At 48.7% G+C, this 20,743-nt stretch overlaps 1 protein-coding gene across 1 annotated transcript in view; it reads left to right on the top strand.

The window, feature by feature from the left end:
* Nucleotides 1–733: 733 nt before the first annotated feature.
* GRHL3 (grainyhead like transcription factor 3) overlaps nucleotides 734–20,743 on the top strand; it is a 34,926-nt gene continuing 14,916 nt past the window's right edge. Inside the window, exons 1-7 of the mRNA XM_037818273.1 lie at nucleotides 734–826; nucleotides 13,124–13,310; nucleotides 16,151–16,212; nucleotides 17,523–17,868; nucleotides 18,114–18,187; nucleotides 18,676–18,829; nucleotides 19,063–19,174. Of these exons, the coding sequence (XP_037674201.1) occupies nucleotides 810–826; nucleotides 13,124–13,310; nucleotides 16,151–16,212; nucleotides 17,523–17,868; nucleotides 18,114–18,187; nucleotides 18,676–18,829; nucleotides 19,063–19,174 (952 nt within the window). The 5' untranslated portion in view covers nucleotides 734–809. The remainder of the gene's footprint in view (nucleotides 827–13,123; nucleotides 13,311–16,150; nucleotides 16,213–17,522; nucleotides 17,869–18,113; nucleotides 18,188–18,675; nucleotides 18,830–19,062; nucleotides 19,175–20,743) is intronic.

Here is a 20,743-nt window from a genome sequence, read left to right as displayed (position 1 = left end):
GGCAAGTTACTTTACCTCTGGAGCTTCTATTTCCTCATCTGTAACATGTGTGTGGGGAGAAGGAGGGGACATGGGAGTGGAAAGATAATAATATCTACCATAATAGGTTAATGTGAGAATCAAAAGAAATCACTTTAATAACTATAAAAGATTATTCAGAAATAAGCTATTATCTTAAGGGGGAAACTGAAAAGAAAAAAAAGAAAAAAAAAAGAAAGGTAACTTATACAAAGACCCACCCAGGGAAGATTTGCTCCCTCTTTTGAGAACTCCCCAGTTGTCCGCGAAGTGTTTGAGACTGGGTAGAGATGACGGGTGCAAAGGAATTTTGGGGGGCATTCCTGAGTATCCAGGATACTAATTAGAAACAGGAATTGAGATTTCCTTTAAGCCAAGTATCTGTTTGTCTCTGTACTTTTCCTCTGGCTATCTTGCTTCTTTCCAACATTTTTTTCTCCTTCTCTCCTCCCTCATCTCCACCCCACCCCCACCCCCTCACCAGGGAAGGAATTGGTCGGCTCCACCCAGCCGGCCCCCGAGGCCCCACCCCTACCGGCAGGCCAAGAGTTAACAGCTGCACCTGTTGAGGTATACCTGCTGTTGCGGGCACCTGTCTCTACAGCCAATCAGCACCGGCGCTGCTGGGAACCTACCTGTCAGCAAAATCCCGACACCCAAACCTCAACATAAATCAAACACTTCCCTAGGCAGGGAATGTCTGTGTCAGGCAAGAATTAGAGACGAGCGGTCAGCAGAGCCTCAGCACCAGTCGTGGGAGCCTGGGAGCCTGGGAGCTTGGGAGCAGGAAGATGTCGAATGAACTTGAGTGAGTAAACATCGGTAGATGCCTGGTGCTCTCTGAGCGTGGAGGCTGGATGGGATTTACAGAAGGGGGAAGAGCAGGGAGGCCGGAGCTAGGATTCCCAGAGTAATTTGTAAGAGTAAATGAATGGGCTGACAATCTCTCTTTGGCTTGTTGAGGCAGGCCCCTGTCTCAAGCTAAGAGTTGAGTGTTTCCCTGGGAAAAGTTTTTTTTTTCTTCCTCTCTCTGCTGAGCGGTTTCGAGCTAGGAAGGGAAGCATGGGACGAAACTGTGATGGTTTTTGGCATCACTTTTTTATATTCTGAAGGGGCCTTGAATGCCAGAGGCACCCCCAATCTGATTGAGGCTTTCTATTTTCTTGCCAAAAGGATTCTCTCTGAATTGTTTTAAGAGCTATCTTAGGCAGAGTTGGGTTTCCTTAAGGGACTTGTTTGCTGCGTTGGAACAGTCCCTGATGGGAAGGCAACAGTGGTGTTAAACATGTGCACCATGGAGTCAGTCAGCTTGACCTAAGCTCAAATTCTGGTTCTGCTCCTTGCAAGTTGTGTGATCTTGGGCAAGTCACTCAACTTTTCTGAGCTTTATTTTTCTCATCTAGAAAATGGGTACCAGAGTGCTTTGTAGGATTCTTGAGAGGGTTAAGTCTGATAAAACTGTAAAATGTTTAACACAGAGTCAGAGTCTGAAGATGCGTTCAATAAAATGTGGTTGATTTTATTCAGAAGCAGTTCTAAGGCTGGGGAAGCTGAGAGGTGGTTTCTGGTGAGGTCACTTCTGTTGCCTGGCAGGATGCAGGTGCTTTCCTGGGATTTCAAATCCCAACTAGCTGATGGAGACTTTCACCAGGGACCCACTGCTTGGGATCCAGACCTCAGAGAAAGTGGGATGAGACTGGGATTCTGAGCTGCTTTGGCCTGGGTTCAGGGAGCTGGCAGAAGTCAGGCATCTAAAACACTCTTTTCTTCCTAACAGCCGTAGAGGTGAGTGTGCAGAAACAAGGCTTCAACAACCTTTTTTCCAAGCTACTCCTCAACAGATTGTTTTATGAACTTAAAGATCTTCAAGACAAGGCAGTTGGAGGGTCTTGATTGCAGACAGGATTCCACGATACTAGCTCTTGGGTTCTCCTGGGTTAGCCAACTATATTTGCAGGACATCACTGTGGGTTAACAGGTATCAGAATTCCTGGGGTTGAAACATAAAATTAAAATAAGAGCAGGGGCATTGGAGCCAACACCTGGGTTTGAGTATCAGCTCTGGCCTTGGGCAAGTCACTTTACCTAGCTAAGCCTCAGTTTTCTTACCTGTAATTGTGGCCAATAATGGTACCCACCTCATGGAATTATTGGGGGATTCAATGAGATAACAGCTTTAGAAAAATGTTTGGTTTAAAACCTGGTAAGGAGCAAGCTGACAATACTATTGTTGCTTTATAAAAAAACCTATCAATTAGCCTTTCCAAACCTTTTGCTTTCTAATTTCCCATACTTGGAGCACACAAAAAAAGCTTATGATGTGTCACCATCCCACTTAGTTCTGTTGGTTAAAAGTGCAGAGGCTATAGACAGAATGTATTCATTGCGGCCTTTCAGGAAGTAAAATGTCCAGAAGCCGGGTTACTTAAATAGAAAGGTGTCCTACTTTTCTCCTCTTTAACGACTTTGGTTTGAAGTCAGATCCTCTGACAGTGAGGATTCCCTGTGGATATTTTTGTTGTTGTTGTTGTTTATTTTTAAGGTGGGACAATTTCAGGGGAAATGTGAGTTGGGGTGGAGTGAGGGGAGCCTTCCCCTGCTGAGTAATTGCAGGCAGCCTCTGACGCCACTATATGAGATTACAATGGCAGAGCCTCAGTGCCTGGGGGCTCAACTGCCCCTGCTGATAACGGGGGACACCAAGTGCTTGGCTGGCAACTTTCTGAGCTGCTGCCTCTTTTGTGGTCAAGTCCTAGCTACCGCATTCCCCTTAAAGTGTCTGGATTAAGAGAAGTGGATCTGGAGAAAATATTGAGTCTTGATAGAACAACCAACTCTTGCTAACCCTCAGGGTAGTGGGAAAAGAGGGACTTCCATTCGACTCTACCTCCTGTCACTTACCAGCGGCAGGGTCATGGTGAGTCTGTATCTCCTCCCTGGCCCTCGGTTTCCTCATCTGTCAAATGAGGTCTATAAACACCTACCTGGCAAGAGAAACGGTATGTGAACCACTCGGCCCTGAGTCGGAGCTCCATAAACGTGAACCTTTACCAGGCCTCAGGTGGAAGACAGCACTTCGAAGACGGGCTCTTGAGGAGCATAGAGGCCGTGGCATTGTAGTCAGAAACCAGCTCGAAGTAGCTGGCGAATGGCAAGCGCACGGGCCTTTCATGTGGTCGGGCCCAGAGCCGCGGAGCGTCAGCCAGCCCCAAAGCCTCCCCACGCCACTCCCGGGAGCCTGCAGCCCGCAGCAATCCGAGGCCCCGGGGCAGGAGCCAGCGCAAGGGATGCTGGGTCAGCGGCCGCCGGAAGTCGCCGCCTAATGTGGGAAAACAGGAGTCGCCCGTATGCTGCCTGCGGCGCCTGCGCACAAGCGGCCATCAGGGCTCCCTCAGCGAATAACGGGTTCTCAGAAGCTGCTGTCTTACCCAGGCTGCTGTGAGGCCCCTCAAGAAAGACGGCGGTACTCCCACCCCTCACCCCCGATCCCCTGGAGTAGTGGTGCCCGGAAGGCCTACTGTATACCAGGCGCACCTGCACTATCTCACCCCACCCCTCAAGCCGCCCTGCGAGTTAGGCATCGTTTGCAGCCGAGGAAATAAGGGTTCAGCGAGCTTGTGACTTGACACGTAGTAGGTCTATTGAATGGACGCACGAGAGAGGGAAGTCAGGGGGTGCATTAGGATTCTGTTTTACCACCTCGTTCCACCTGCAGCCTGGGTCCCGACCGGCTGGCTGGAATCTTCTCCTTTCCCAAAGCTTTGGAGAGAAGCGACTTGAGGGTGGGGGTGGGGGTGGGGGTGGGTGGGTGCTAGAAACTGCCCCAGTCAGCGACCGCGGGTCTCCAACGAAGGTGTATCTGATCTCCGGGCTGGCTCCAGACTGCCTGGAGCGCTGAAAGAGTTAACCAGGAACGCCTCCCCGCTGTGGTTTTGTGGTCGAAACCATGATTGCCAGGAGCAAATTTTTGTCGTGCACAAGGTGTGTTATTAAAAGTCGAGTTATGCTGCTGGTGAATGAAAAGTTAAAAGCCCTCATTAAGCTCCGGCTGTAAAACAGTCGGCCTGGGCCGTGAGGCCAAGAGACGACCCTAACGGCGGCCGCGGCCCGGATGCGCGAGGAGCCCGGTGAGGACCGGACGCACCCTGGATGGGTGAGGGATTCCGGGCCTACGCCAGGGACTGGGCGCTCAGTCTCAACAGTACGCGGCTGGAGCCAAGCGGATCCTCCGGGATCCCATACTGAGGAAGAGGAGGAGGGGGGAAGGGCAGCAGGGCTTAACCACAAACGGGATCCTTGAATTGCTCTTTTTGTTTGGTTAAAACAAAAACAACATCCAAACATGCACTGAGTGTGGACTCCACGCTAGACACTATGTCAAGTGCTTAATAAATACGTGATCTCCTTTTACCTTTCCAGTAGCCTCAGGCTTGCCCAAGATCTCAGAGTAGAACTGGGACTTCAACTGCCTCTTAACTGAGGGGTCAGAGCGATGTGCTACACCAATCTGCCACCCTGCCTCCTGTCTGCATGGACATTGAAAAGAGACCAGAAACAGATGCCCAACGGTTAACAGCAGTTGTCTCTGAGTGGGGAGTGCTAGGTGAATTCTAGTCTCCGCTTCCTGTTTTTCTGTATGTTCCACATTTTAAATATTTGTTGTATTTTTCAAACCCATGTTACTTTTGAAATGGGACGGAAGAGAGGAAGTCATTGTTTTTAAGAGTCTATTGAGTCTTCTAAAACAGTGTCCTCAGAGTGTGGTCCGTGGGACCAGCATCTTTATCATCACCTGGGAACTTGTTAGAAATGCAGATCCTCAACACCACCCCAGACCTACTGAATCAGAACCTCTGGGGGTGGGGCCCAGCAGTATGTGTTTTAACAGGCCCTCCAGGTGATTCTGATGCATGTTCAACTTTAAGAACCATTGGTTTGAAAGCCCGAGCGTTTCATTGGGAGGCGGGAGGCTCCCAGGTCCGCCACTGACCTGCAGTGTAGCTTTGGAGTCAGCAGAATGCAAGCTTTGCTCCAGGGTCACAACTGTGTTTGAAACTCAGGTCTGCTGCATATTGATTGGATGACTTTGGGATGAGCTCATTAACCTCTCTAAGCCTCAGTTTCTGCATGTGTAAAAATGGCAAAAATGACACCCATCTCACAGGACATGTATGAGGATGAAAAGCCACAGAATATGCCCATATTAAATAACTTGGTTCCTTTCTCTTCCCCTGCCTTCCCTCCTGTCTGTGGAACTTAGCTTTCTCATTTGTAAAACTGGCCAGTAATCCTGGCTGACTGCCTCTCTCTCTTTATTCCTTTTGCCTCCTAAAAGGGTCATAGCAAAAGTGAAGGTCATGGAGGGAAACTGTGTCACCAATCTTTAGAGTTATTTGATTGGGCCTTTCCAGGAAGTCAACAAGAACTGGGAACTTCTTGAGGGCAGAGGTGGCATAGCATTCGTTTCTCTGTCCCCAAAGCCCAGTACAAGACCTGTGACAAAGTAACCCTCAGTGAATATTTGTTGAATGAATCTCAGAGTGAATGAGGGATGTGGCACCCTGGACTTGGAGGTGGATTTCAACATCTTTCACACCTCAGTTGAACAATAGAAGGAGTCGTGAGGGGAACAAAAACCAAAACCAAAAAGTGGACAGAAAACCAAAAGAAGGAGAATATAGCATGAAAGAAAATTTCACGAGAGAATAATTTTTCAAAGGGGAGAAAGTGAGTTTCTGATGTAATTAGAAAATGGCACATAATTAATGTACGTGAATTGGAAGTATTGGATGGAGCCTAACCTCCCTCAACTTGCCCACCTGGAACCAGATGATGAAGCTGGCTGTGCTTGCCCCTCATATCGGGGAATCTCAAAGCATCAGTCTGCTTCTGCCTGCTAGGAAGAGATGTCCCATTTTACAGACAGGAGAAAGTGAGGCTGGAGTAATCCTGAAATTTGCTGGAGCTTACTTCACAAAGTGAATATTAATAATAGTTCACATAATTACATGCTGGCACTCTGCTGACACTTTACCTACATTATCTCATTACATCTTCCAACAGTTAAACCTCAAAAGTTATTGTAAAGATTAAATAAGACAATGACTATAAATTGTTTAGCCAGCACAAGGCAATTGGTAAACTCTCAGTGATCGGTAGCTTTTACAATTCTGTGAAGTTAGTACACTCATCTTCCCCTATTTTACAGGTAAGAAAACTGAAGCATAGAAATGTCAAGTTATTTGCCTAAAGTCACACAGCTAGTAAGTAGCAGAGCTGGAACTGGAACCCGGGTCTGTGAGCCTTTGGGACCCACCCTTATAATCATTTCATATTGCTTCATTCAAACTGGAGCCACCACAGAACCATGCCCTAGGCTCTGCCATTTCCCCTTGAGGCCCCCAAATGAGCCCCCAGCCTATTTCCCAACATGTGCATCCAGAAAACCAGATGGGCCACTGGCAGGCTTTAGAACACCCCTGTCACACCCAGGGAACACCTTCCGTGGGGTAGACTGGAAAATGATTCCTCCGTGAGCAGTTGCGGCAGTGCCTCCCTGTAGGTAATTAGCAAGTGTGATTGATCACCACTGATGATGCTGGGTGGCACAAGGCAGGGTTTGGCAAGCCATTGACTGGGCATATATGCATGTCAACACCCAGCTCAGGCAGACCCTGGAATTCTTCCTCGTCAGGCTGGAGGGTGGGGCCTAGCTTCCTCAGATCTACCCTTTGCCAGGCTCCCCCCTTGGTGGGGCTTGAGGCTACCTCCTTTGTGGTGGGTTTTCTTCTACATTCTGCAAAATTGAATAAGAGTCCTTTTCCGTCTTGAGTTACTGAGATGCCTATGGGATACAGCAGTGATTAAACTCAAGACTGGGTAAGCAGCCAGGAGACCTGAGTCCCAATCTTGCTGTATGCTGCATGCTCTTAGGCAAATCACACCTCCTCTTTGGAACTAGATTTCTAAAGTCTCTTCATACCCTAAATTGCTTGGATTCTAAAAAGAAGGAAATGGTGCCAGGCCTCAACTAAGGGCTGAGAAAACATTTAATCGCATTGGGAGTTTTAAGTGACTAAGCCAGAAAGCAGAGGGTATTTTGAATCAAAAGGAACTCATTGGGATGAAATCCCACTTCACCACTCTAGGCTTCTTCTGTCCTGGTGTCCAGAGTGATGCATGTTGGAGTGATGAGCGTAAGTGGCTCATCAACCGGTAGCATACCCCTTCAGTCTGTGGGCCCAGAGTGAACTGCTGGGGAAAGGCCTCACCCGCCCTATAGCCCCTGCCAGTAGGTTGCAAAACCCCAGGCTAAAAACAGGAGGTCTCAGGAGATGAGGCCTATCAGTTGGACCCCTGAGATCCTTTTTCTTGATCTTGTATCCAACGCTCTCCCAAATAGAGGAGAAGCCAGACCAAGGAGGCTCTGAGAAGCTGGCCTTGTAAAAGTTCTCAATGCTGGGAGCCAGAAACCTTGGTTCTAGGCCTGAGGCAGCAAGGTTCCAACCGGGTGGCCTTGGGCGAGCCAGTAGCCCTATCTGTGGCTCAGTTTTTCCTGCTATCAAATGGGGATAGTCATATCTCCCCTCCCTTCTTTGTAGGGACATTATAGGATCAGAGATGATGACAGGTATGAGAAGCATGTTGAAAAATATAATGCACTTTGCAAATGTGAGAGATTACCAAAGCTCAGACTTGAGTTTCCTCTTAGGTAGGCTGACTTTCCTTAAAACAAGGTGACGTATGCAAAGTACCTGGCTCACATCTGACACACAGTAGGCGGACAAGATCTGGCAGCTGTCCCATGCTTATGCCTTTGATCTTATCCTTCCTTTCACCTGGAATGTCCAAGGTCCTACCCACCCAGCCCCATTCTCACTCTTCCCCACCCTCCCTCTTCTCAGCCAACATCCATTCACTCCCCAGAGTTCAGATAGATCAGAAGTCCTCCTGCTTCTTTTCCTCTATAGCACTCTTCACCTATCTGTTAATAGCTATTTGTTTTGTTTTTGTGTTCATGTCTGTCTTGCTGTACCAAAACACAACCTCCGAGATGGTAGGGATAACCTGTTGTCATGTTCTCTAAGGATAAGGTCTGGTACGTAGTAGTTACTTGATAACTATTTGTTGAAATGACAGGTGGATGGTTGGATGGATGGATGCTATCCAGGTTTGTTGTTTTTTTTCTTTCTCCTACATCCCTTCTTGGACACTAGTAGTTTGGTGGAAAAGTGACTAGTCATGGAGTCACCAGGCTGGATCCCAGAAGGCCCAGCTTTGTAACTCACTTAGCCAGTCCCCTGGAACAGGTCACCTAATGTCTCTGTTGTCCTTTTCCTGGTCTGTAGAGATAATGACACATCATGTATGTTGGGAGCCTTCATGAGATAATGAATGTGAAAGTCAAGACAAGGGGTTATTATGCTGTCTCTTATTTTTGACACAACCTGGTTCACACACTGGAGGCTTGGGGAGGATGTTAATTTAAGAACCTCAGGCAAGGCCTCCCCTTTACTCTCATTTGGGGGCTCTGGGATGATGGTGGTAATGATGATGGTGATGATGGCTATTATTTACTGAGTGATTATTCTGGCAGGCTCTCTGGGCTAAGCACCTTTTCTATGTTAATGTGCTTAATTCTCCTAACAACCCATGAGATAGGCCTTATTATTAACCCCACTGTAAAATAGACACCCTGGTGACTCGCCATCACATTACTATTCTCTAATTTTCTTCATAGCATTTATCACAAACTAAAATTAACTTATTTACCTACTTGTTTATGATCTGTCTTCCCCAATTAGACTAATTTCCATGGGAGCAGAGCCTTTTCTCTCTTGTTCTTGGCTGATTCTCCAGTACCTAGAAGGGTACCTGACTGACAGAAGACATTCAATAGACCATTTAACAGATGAGGAAATAGGCTCAAAAGGGTTAAGTGTGTTATCCAAGGACACACAGTTACCTGGATTTGTCGGGCTCCAAACCCATGGACTGTAACCCTGATGCTACTTCCTCCTTTGTTTCTATGGGTGCCTCCTTGCTGTGTCCTGGTAGAGATGTGATGTTAGAAAGGTTTCCCAAGCCAAATCCTCTCCCCAGCCCCTCCTCCCCCATCCCCCCCTTTACCTTCTGACAGCTCAGGAGTTCTGTCCATTTTGAACAGGGACAACAGAGAGTTTGTGGAGGTCCCAGTGAAGGTGACCCCATAGGATGGGAGTCCCAAGGTATTCCCTCTTCATCCTAGCTCTGTCACCCATGAATAGGGCTCACTCCTTGGGCCCCTTTTCACATTCATGGGACAACCCTTGTCTCGCTTTCTCATCCACTGGGTCCTCAGCAATTATTTCCGGACTTCAAGAGAGCAAGGAGCCTAAGGTTCTTGGATTTCTGGATTTTGCACATAAGTCAATGCTAACCTTGTCTATAATCAGTACTTTCTAGAGGCCGAATACCTAGTATTGGAGCATGAAGTTGATTGGTAGCATGAGCAGGAATGGGGACCAAAATACTAGGACTCTTGGCTCCTGGCCAGAGACCCTTCCAGTCCTCTTATTTTCTTATTTAGTCCCTCCTGTCTTGGGTGGATGGGTGTTTTAGTTTCCTTGCTGCTAAAACGAATACCATACAATGGGTTGGTTTAACAACAGGAATTTATTTGCTCAGAGGCTAGAAGGCTTGCTGCTCCTGAGGTCAGTATCGTGTGGCTACCTAGCAAACCCTGGGTTTCCTTGGCTTTTCCATTACATGGAAATGCACATGGTGGCATCTTTTTCCTTCTCTTCCAGATTCCACTGACCACTAGCTGCTTGCTGCTTCCCATGGCTTCTCCTTCTGTTTGGCTTTCACCCCCGCTCATAAGGGATTCCCATAATCTGGATTAAAGCCCATCCTGGTTCAGTTGGGCCACACCTTAACTGAAATAACTTCTTGAAGGGATCTTATTCACAATGAGTCCACCCCCACCAGAATGTGGACGAAGACCAAGAACATCTATAAACTGGGGAACACAAGTCAATCCACTACAGTAGGAAATCCCCTTCTGTCTTGTAGCAGAGAATTGGTTCAATATATTCCAGAGGAGGGGAATTTCCAGAATAGGAAAGACATCCAGAAAGGAGATTAGCACAGGCATTAAGAGGTGTATCTTGGAGTCCAACAGGTCTAGATTCAAGATGACCCTCCACAAAGTACTAACTGAGTGGCCTTGAGTAGTTGATATCAACTGTTTGAGTTTCAATTTCCCCTTCTATAAAATGGAATCATAATATCAATCTCTCAGGGCTATTGTGCAGAGTAGATGAGATGATACAGCAAAAATAGTTGGCACCAGTGTCTGCCTATGGTAATGCTTAATGTATGGTGTTAGACTTTAGGATCCCAGCAGGATGACTGGAGACCCCTGTAGGCTAGAAAAACCTCTCAGATGAACAGCAAACGTTATCTGTGCTTTTGTTTCTGGTGTGACTTCATCACTGTCTTCTAAAGTGTAATTTTCAAATAAGGTAAGATAATGGATAGCTCATTAAAGTTGAAATAATGGTAATCCACCAGAGTCAGCAAGTTGGGGCCCTAGGCCTGGTCTGCCACTGACTTGCTGCCTGACCGACCATGTCTTGTGCCACCTTGTGACCCCTCAATGTCTAGCTCCAAGCTGAGCACTGCAGCACAATATTGGCTTGCCTGTAATTAAGCACTTACTGTGTGCCAGGGAGAGTTCTAAGCATTTTGCTTCTGTCAGTGCACTTAATCCCCACAATAATCCTATGAGGTGGGTGCTTTTATTAGATCTGTTTTACAAATGAGGAGCAGTGCTGAGCACTCCGGGTCCCAGTTCATCTGGAGGTGGGGGTCCGCTAGGCTTTTCTCTGCTTTCCCCATGCCTCTTTGGTTTGGGAATTTCCTTTGGCTGGGGGCTGGGTAAAGAGTGGGGGGCACTGCTCTGGGCCTGCCCAGTGAGTTCCTCTCACCCTAGGCCAGGAGGCAGCTGGGAAGGGACTCTTCTCACCTCTCTGTCTTGAGGCCTCTTGATTTATAATAGCAGAAACTCAGGGTGTGCCTCTCTCTCAGCACCCCTTGCAGCAAGAGGGTTTCTATCATTTCTCTTTCCTGTGTGACAGCTCCTCCTGCCTCCCTCCCAGAGCCCAACGCCCTGTGCCCTGGGGCCCGTGGGATGGGGGACGCTGTGGCCTGGCTGCTGCTCCCTCTCTGGGTCTGAGAATGAGGGCCTGAGCCACTGGGCAGCAGGAGGGCACTTCCCGTGGCATGATTTGGAAGGTCCCTGCCCACCTGCTAGTCTAGCACAGTGCTGGACGCTGTACCACTAATGCTTTTTCTTCTGTGGTCTGGATGTCCTCCTGCATCACGGTAAAGCAGCATGGCTTCGTGGAAAGTACGTGGCTTTGGTGCTAGGCAAACCTGGGTTTAAATCCTACGTTGTGTCATGGTCTAGTGGGGTGATCATGGCCATTTTCTTATTCTTTCTGGCTCTCAGTTTCTTCTTCTGTAGAATAAAGCAAACAATCCTAACCTTGTACTGTCCTTGAAAGGAGAACTATGAATAGAGCATGTTCATATATATAAACAGTAAATGACAGCTGGCAATGCTTCTAGGTGCTTACCATAAGTGAGTGAGTCTATTGGGCCCACCTGGAAAAGGAGATATTGGGGCACCAGGAGACTACTTAGTGCCCACTTCATCTCTGTGGCTTTCTCTCCCCAGCTTGGCGGTTTGTATCTTCTTACCTACCACTGCCCTTTACCTACTCTTTGCTTTAAAATTAATACATCCAAAACTTTGCCACCTTGATATATTTGGTCATGATTTAGAGCATTTTTCTAGAACAGCAATTCTCAAAGTCTCCAGACTAGCAATGTTAGCATCACCAGTGAATTTGTTATAAACACAAATCCTCAGGCACTTCTACTGAATCAGAAACTCTAGGAGTGGGGCCCAGCAATCCGTGTTTTAACAAGTCCTTCAGGTCATTCTGATGCAGCTGAAGTTTGAGAACAATATCATCCTGCCCAAGTTTGAATCTCCATGGGCCACTCACTAACTGGAACCTTGGGTAACTCCCTTAACTTATCGGAGTTTCAGTTTCCTTGTCTGTAGAATAGGAAAAATAATAGTACCTGCCTTACATGGTTGTTGTGAGAATTAAATGAGATAAACCATGAAGTGCTCAGCTCAGTGCCTGAAACAGGGTCAGTGCTCAATATAGATTAGAAACAATTTTTTTTACTGTCATTATTCTGTATTTTGCTCCCATCCCAGCTTTGCCTCCCATTTCTAAGTAATATAATTCCTGATGCTGAGTACTCCAAACTAATATGTCTGCCTCCTCCCAAAAGCCTCCCTGATCTCTTTCCTTTGATCCCATGTGGCTTGTCTCGTAGGGGCACATGCTCTGTATTCGTCTAAACTTCTCAGCAGTGCCTGAGTCCTGCCTGCCTCCCTGTGCTCTGCAGCATTTAACTTCAGTTGCTGGCTCTGAGCAGCTCCTGCAGCCACTCCACAATAGATGCTGAACTAAAATGCCATTTCTCAAGACCAGGTTCTGCCTAATGGCTTCCTCACCCTGGCTCGCTCTCTGCTGCTTGCCATGCTTTTTTCCTGACTAGAAATGATCTCCAGGCTTCTGCATCTTTCATGATCTTGAGAACCACTTCTTCAGGAAAACTCATGCTGGGTTATCTGGAAATTTTATTTACTTTTTCTTTGTCACTCCCCATCCTTGTTACAGTAATTCTCCTTGAAAAAATATCTACCATGGAAACATTTCATTAAATCCTCTCTATAGCCTTGCCAGATCAGGATTATAGTCCCCATGCCATGGATGAGGGAACTCATTGGTCTACAGGGGCCCCAGGTCTTCAGCTTCTAAATTACAACATTTGTGTTTGATCCAAAGTGGTCTGGCTCTAGAGTCCATGTCCATTCCACTGCCCGAAGTTGCCTAATGATGATAGAAAAAGCAGTTTCAAGTTCTCAAGGCTGGCAACTCTCTGAATTCCTGGGCATTAGCCTAAAGCTGCCCGTTCATGGACCCTCTTCCAGGACAGCCCAGGTTTGACACTGCCCCCCACCCCACCTGCCTTCTAGTTTCAGGTCTGTGCGGCTGCTAAAGAACGACTCAGTTAACTTCCAGAAGTTTCCCTATGCTAGTGAAGATGAAGCCTGGAAGACCTACCTGGAAAACCCCTTGACAGCCGCCACAAAGGCCATGATGAGGGTCAATGGGGACGATGACAGCGTTGCAGCCCTGAGCTTCCTCTACGATTACTACATGGTATGTTTGCCACTTCTGGGCATGCGCCCCTCTGACTGAATGTGTGTCTTTGCTTTGGGGCCTCACTGCTCAGCAGCCCACCATGGACACCCCAACCCCTCACCCTGCTCTCTTTCTCACCTCTGGACTTTGCACACGCTGATCCCTCTGCCAGGCACCCACTCCTTTCCCTTTCTCCCTCTGGCTAAACCCTACTCTCATCTTTGGGTCTCATTCATTCATAAGTACCCCATTCTCTGCCTCCTCCAGGCACCCTCAGCAACCACCATCATCGTCCTTGGCTCTCTCCTTAGAAACTTGCCATTTGTGCATTTATTCCTTCATTTCACCCACAAGATTGAGCACCTGGAGGGCAGGTACCATGTCATGGTCATTACTGAGCCCCCAACACCCATACCACCTGCCGCATGGTGCTCAACACGTATTGATTGAATAGATGACTGCATGACTCACCCCTGCTCAGCCAAGCACACTCCGCTACAGCAACACCCCCCAACCCACCGTCTTCTTTATGCTCCTCTCCCTTGAATCATACCGGTTTTCCTATCACCTGCACCCACCCATCCCACCCCCACTAACTGGAACTCAGCTTCTGTTCTTTAACCTATTCCCTCCCTTCAAGGTCCCTCCTAAGGCCCACCTTCTCTTATAAAGCATCCTGCCACATCACTTCTCCCTGTCCTTGATGTCTTACTGTCCTTCCTACCCTGCCACCACAGAACCATCGTAACTCTTCCTGACAGACTGTCTATTATTGTTCTTTAATTGTCTCCAGGGCCTTGGCCTTGACTCTGGGAGACTACCAGTTCCTGAGAATAGGAATTAGGCCCTCCTGTGTCAGATAAGTGGAGTTTGAGCCAGTCTAAGATCATAAATATGTAACAAATACGTCTTCCACCTCCTGGAAACCCCACTCCAGTGCCCATGCCAGACATTGCTAATGGGTCACAGTCTGCATTCCCACTGAGGGTCCATGAGGCCACAGAATCTTTTTCAACCCAGAGCTCCAGATGACTCTTACCCGTCTATTTGAGTTTTCACAAGACAGCAAACTTAGTTGCCATCTCTGGGCTGTGTGCTTGCTCCAAGTGACTTTCTCAGATTGAGGGGGACATGAATAACCTACAAGTTGTTGAGATAACTGGCTCTGAACTTGAAGATTTAAAGCCACCTTGCAAATAAGTCCCCATACTTACTAGCCCAAGAAGTTTTTATTCCATCCTGCCACAAGGAAGAAGGCAAATCATCTGTGTGAAATGTAGAGGCCAAGGTGGGGAAATGGTCCCAGAAGGAAGAAGGCCCCAAACTCTCTCTCTCTCTTTCCTTCTTATCCTGGAGTCATGTGGTCACCCCATTCCACCTCCTTCCCAGCAGACGGACCTTCCTGATGGTGTTTGGCCCAGGTCAATGGGAAGGAATCTGAATTGGCCACCTCAGCTATGGGCTGTGGTGTGGGCTGGGATTCTGGGTCTTGGTTTAAACCCCAGCCTTGAATTTATAGCTTGAGTCTGAACTGTAAAATAAAGTCCAGCACCATCTTTCCTGGGCAAGAGGCCATTCCCAGGGCCAGAATGGTGAGGGCAGGCTCCGAAGATGACACTTGCAGTGGTTTTAGTGAAATACATTGTCCTGGTGAGATATGCACCTGCCCTCACCTCCCACAACAGACACCCGGATGACTCTGGATTCCGAGGCAGCCCTGTGGCGAGTGAGGGCCTGGTCTGATGGTGTGGAGGGAGCACTAAGTGGGAGGTTGACATCTAATCCTGCCACACACCGGAGGTGGGGCCTTGGGGAATATAGTCCCCAAGATGACCATTTCCTCTTTCTCACTGAACGCTGGGCAGCGGGCCAGAGGCCTTCCCTCATTCTCTCCCGTGGGGTGTGATTAAGAGCCCAGGCTTTAGAGTCACTGGACTTGGTTGGAGTCCTGGTTCAGGCTTTATTAGCTGGAGGACAAATGACTTCGATGCTCTCAGATATAACAATATTAAAATTATAATCATGAAAGTTGGCTCTTCTATGGAGTCCCCCTTATGCCAGGTGCTATCCAAGTATTCACAACAACCCCTGGCATTGGTATTGTTATTAGTATTCCAGTTTTTACAGATGAGGACAATGAGGTCCAGAGAAGTTAACAGTCTTGTCCAAGTCACACAGCAAGTTCATGGCAAATCTAGGAAATGCACCCAAGAAGTCTGGATTCAGAGTTCATGCTCCTAACCACTACAGATAATAGAGCCTCTCTGGGCCTCAGTTTCCTCATCCACATAGTGGAAACAACATGAGTAGCTATCTTGGACTGGTTATGAGGGTTAAATAAGAAGACACAGGAGGCACTTAGTACAGGATCTGGTATATAGGAAGTACTCTATTAAAAAACAGTAATTATTTTTATTAATAAATCTTCACAATCCCTTGAAATAGGTGTTCTTGTCTACCTCTTGTCATATGAAAAAACTGGGGCTCAGAGAGACGCAGTCATTTATCCAAAGTCACCATGCACTTGTAAGTGGCAAAGCTGGGACTTAACCCACGCCCATCTGACTCCAAATTCTGTGTTCCCAGCTGCTAAGCCTGAGGTACTTCTTCCCACTCTGGCCTTTCATTTTCCTAATTTGGGGCTCAGAGTAGGTGATGGCTGGAGCTCCTGCCATCTCCAAGGACTTGCAGGATTTCCCCCATTGACAAAGCTTGCTCTGCTGCCTGGCCAAGGCCATGGTGGGGGTGGGGGTGGGGATAGGGGTGGGCTTGGATGGGGAGAGGTGTTTGAGGCTCCTAGCAGCCAGATCTTAGCCAAGGGCCCTGCATAAATCCTTCCTTCCTTCCTCTCCTCTCAGGGCCCCAAGGAGAAGCGGATCCTGTCCTCCAGCACCGGGGGCCGGAACGACCAAGGAAAGAGGTGAGGCTTGCCGGGGCCACCATCCTTGCCACTGTGCCCTCCCCCGCCTCCAGCGTGGGCCTCTTTAATGAGGAACTGACTTGGTCATTCAGCACTGGAGCACAGTGTCGCAGTCCACGATATTTTCAGGGGCCCACCATAATGTTTTCATTAATTTTTAAATCAGAAGAAAACAAGTGAATATCTGGATTCTATGTGTCTTTATACCACTGCAATTGTAAAACATATTTTTTAACGTTTTTTTAATGCCCACAAAGGCAAAGCACCCAGGACCCACAAACGTCATAGTGTAACCCCATCACAACACACACACACACAGTTTACTGAAAACAGATTTCAAAGCCATAATGGTGGAAAAGCCCTGGAGGCAGCGTTTCTGTCCCAGCTCCAAAGCCCTCCTCCCTGCAGCCTCCGCTGGGGAGGGGCCCTGGGTTCCTGTGCTTCCCCCGGCTGGCGTGGGCCTCTGCCTGGCACCAGTGCCCCGGGGCACTGCTGTTCTTTCCCTAGGAGAGAGTAGCCCAGGCCATGCTCGTGGCCTGATGGGCGCTGGAAGGACCCTGCCCCTATTTCCGGGCCAGTCAGGTGACCTCTCAAAAATGACCGAGTAGGGCCTCTGCTTGGAAACCCTCTGGGATCCTCTCTGCCTGCAGGAAAACCTGAACCCCTTAGGCTGGCATTGCGGGCTTGTCGCATAACAGCGTGTGACTGCAGCTGGCTCAGTGCCACCACCTCCACGGCTGGGAACAGTGGGTTTGGGTGCACAGGGTCCTTTCTCAAAATTGATTTTTATAAATGTTTTCACTTTTCTGACTATAAAAGCAATGCTTGTTTGTTGTAAAATGTTCAGACTTTATAAAAATGTAAAAAGTGAGAGATTCCTGTGATCCTTCTTCCCTGCCTCACTTAACAATTTGGGGTACATGCTTCCAGATCTTTTTTCTATGTATATTAACTGGAGTCACAGATACACACACCCCCGTCCCCATGGGATCACTCAAAACAGTTGTTTTGAAGTGGGGACATTTTGACTTTGGCTAAGAAATCAATGATTAAACTTCCAGTTTTTAAAATGACCTAGTACTGTAATAGGTAAAGCAGACTTTGTCCCCTCAACCTTGAGCCCCTCCCTAGTTCCATTCTTGACACCGCCATCCCTGCTCATCCCCGAGACAGCTACGGTATCCTTTTGATGGATGCTGGGAGGGCCTACACATCACATCAGATTAAAGAAGGGCTGTGGGTCCACGTGATGGTCACCCCTCTAGTCCAGCCAAGGACTCCCTCCCTCAGCCCCTGCCCCTTCTCCCCAGGTACTACCACGGCATGGAATATGAGATGGATCTCGCTCCCCTTGAAAGCCCCACGCACCTCATGAAATTCCTGACTGAGAACGTGTCTGGGACCCCAGAGTACCCAGAGCTGCTCAAGAAGAACAACCTGATGAGCTTGGAGGGGGCCATGCCCTCCCCTGGCAAGGCAGCTCCCCTGCCTGCAGGCCCCAGCAAGCTGGACGCTGGCTCTGTAGATAGCTACCTGCTGCCCACCAGCGATGTGTATGATAACGGCTCCCTCAACTCCTTGTTTGAGAGCATCCATGGGGCGCCACCCACACAGCGCTGGCAGCCAGACAGCACCTTCAAAGATGACCCGCAAGAGGTGAGAGCCCACCCCCGTACCCCTCATAGCATCACTGGTATGTGCATGTACAAAAAGAGAGGATGGTGAGGAGGTCAGAGCATTGGAATCCATGCAAGATTCCTAGAGCTAAGGCAGGGATGCCATGCACAATTGTCTGGGTTGTGCACTGCACAACCTACATAGCTGTAGGTAGCAGCCCTGAGTTGAGGCCCCAGCAGCCTGAACATGGCCATTTATTCTCTCAGGATTGTGTTTCTCTACAGTCGCTGCTCTTCCCAGACATCTTGAAAACATCCCCGGAACCCCCGTGTCCAGAGGACTATCCTAGCCCCAAAAGGTAACTTGGCCCCTCTGGACCCTTGACTACCTGACTATCTGGGCAGTGGGCAGGGGGCTGCGGACAAAGCCCCACAGTGTCCCCAGAGTAAAGGTGTCATAATCAATGAATGGAAAGAAAGGAGTGAAGACAGATAAAAGGAGAGAGAGTGATTTCCACATCCTTTTCCCAGGCTGTAGTGGGAGCTCAGAGCTCGGCACCATGTTAGAAAACTGGGGTTCTGTTGCCCTTAGTCTCCCCTGTGGCTTTGTCACCCCTCAGGGGTTTCTCTGGTCTCCATTGGGATCCCCTTATTCAGCAATGGATTGTGGCTCAACAAAGCTGTTAAACAGAACCCCAAAATGTGGAAACTGAGTCCTAAGGAAGTAAAATGATTTATCAAGGTCGCACGGCAAGTCCATGACAGACTCAGGACCCCTGCCTCCCTGCCCTCTGGGATCCTCCTGCCTGGGAGCCTAGCCTCACCGCTCTCTCCCTCCTTTTCTCAGTGACTTCGAGTATACCCTGGGCTCCCCCAAAGCCATCCACATCAAGTCAGGCGAGTCGCCCATGGCCTACCTCAACAAGGGCCAGTTCTACCCCGTCACCCTGCGGACCCCGGCTGGCGGCAAAGGCCTTGCCTTGTCCTCCAACAAAGTCAAGGTGCGTCGGCCCTGGAGCCGCTTGAGAAGGGAGTCGAGTGGGGCAAGACACACCTGCTGGTTAGGACAGCCAGGGAACCCAGGGAGAGAGTGCCACTGGATGTGTCCATTGCCATGAGATGGGGAACACTGAGGCCAAAGGGCAGAGCCACTGGGTCTAGGATCTGGGAAGGGACTGGGACATCCCACAGCTCTCCTGAGTCTGGGGGTGACAGTGACCTGCTGTCCTTGCAGAGCGTGGTGATGGTTGTCTTCGACAATGAGAAGGTCCCAGTGGAGCAGCTGCGGTTCTGGAAGCACTGGCACTCACGGCAGCCCACAGCCAAGCAGCGGGTCATCGACGTGGGTGAGAGTCCCCCTGAGCTCTCTATCCCAGCCTGCCGGACTGTCGGGGTGGGGGTGGGGGTGGGCGAGAACAGGTTACTGCTCCCAGCCCTGCCATCACTTCACTGAAGGGCCCTGGCCACATCACTTCCCCTCTGTAGGCCTCAGTTTCCCCTTGTAGGGCCCTTGGATTAAATGATTTCCAAGGACCCTTTCTGACTCACTGTGGGCCTTCCCTCTCCATCTGTCATAGCCAAGCACAGTGATAAAACCTGCATGGACTCTGGGATCTGATGTGATCCTGACTTTGCCATTTTCTAGCTATGTGACTTTGAGCAATGTATTTAATCTCACTATACCTAACTTTCCCCATCTGTAAAATGAGTTGTTATGAGAATTATAAGGTGATATGTGTAAAGTCTCAGAGCAGCTTATACGTGGTGAGTGTTTGCTATTATCACTACCTCGTGGGGGTGGTGAGCAGCAAATGGGGAGAAAGTCCTTGAAAAGTATAAATATACTTGTCTTAAATTCACTGTGGAACAAGCTGAGAATAATAATAATTACTACATAATAATTCATGTGTTTGAGAATTATTTTTATTAGTAAAGCAGCTACATTTATTGAAGGCTTGCTCTGTGCTAGGCACTGTGCTAAGTACTTTACTCTCAGTAAACTCATTTGTCCTCAGAGCAACGCACTAAGGAAGGAATTGTGATCATCCTGACCTTTCAGAGATATAACTTGTCTGGAATCACATAGCTAGTGGCAGGCCTGGGTGTGTGCTGGCAGCTACTCTGCAGAGATATGAGACCCCTCACACAAGATAAGGGAGTGTTAGTAGAAAACCTTTCTTCTCTCTCTCTGTCACACACACACATATACCAGTTAGGCCTCCTTCTCACTGCCTCCCTACCCCCCACTCCTGGAGCTCTTCTGACCTTCCCAGGACTTAGTTCTGACCCCAGCCGTCTACCTGGACCCCCATCTCCAGGTCAAACACTGGCATTTTCAGGGATTTGCATCTGTTAACGGGAAGCAGTGGCCTCTTTTCAGTGTTGCTTTGGGATAAACAGGGCCCTGGGGACCCCAGCAGGATCCAATAAATTGACCTGTGGGATGCTGGCCTGCATGTCTGTCCCCATCAGGAGGTTTAACCGATTGAGACCCAAATGCTTAAGATAACAGTTCAGGCAGCAGGTGGTGTGGAAGGCTTGAAGCACAGAGCAAGGATAATTCTGCTTTGGAAACGGGGACCGTGGAGCTCTGTCAGCAGACAGTGGGGAGGAGGAGGGCTTTCTGTGAGTGCCACTCTGTCTCTGTCTTGGGCCCCAAGAGAGGGTGAAGGCATGGTCCTTCTTGGCTTTCCTGGTTTTGGCTCCAAGACTCTCTTCCTGTGTCATCACCCTTCCCTGGGCCTCAGTTTCTTCAGTTGTCAGATGGAACGGGTCCAGTTGCCCCACCTGCATCACAGCGATGATTTCTGCCTCGGGGCCATGGAACATGGCACAAATAGGGGACTAGTAAGCCATAGTCTAGAGGGCAGAGTGGTTAGGAGCAGGGGCTCGGCAGCCAGACTAATCTGGGCTCC

Source organism: Choloepus didactylus, chromosome 2, assembly GCF_015220235.1.
Source record: "Choloepus didactylus isolate mChoDid1 chromosome 2, mChoDid1.pri, whole genome shotgun sequence".
NCBI classification, from domain to species: Eukaryota; Metazoa; Chordata; class Mammalia; order Pilosa; family Megalonychidae; genus Choloepus; species Choloepus didactylus.
The sequence above is the reverse complement of the archived record's forward strand: the minus strand, read 5'-3'. Positions and strand labels throughout refer to the sequence as shown.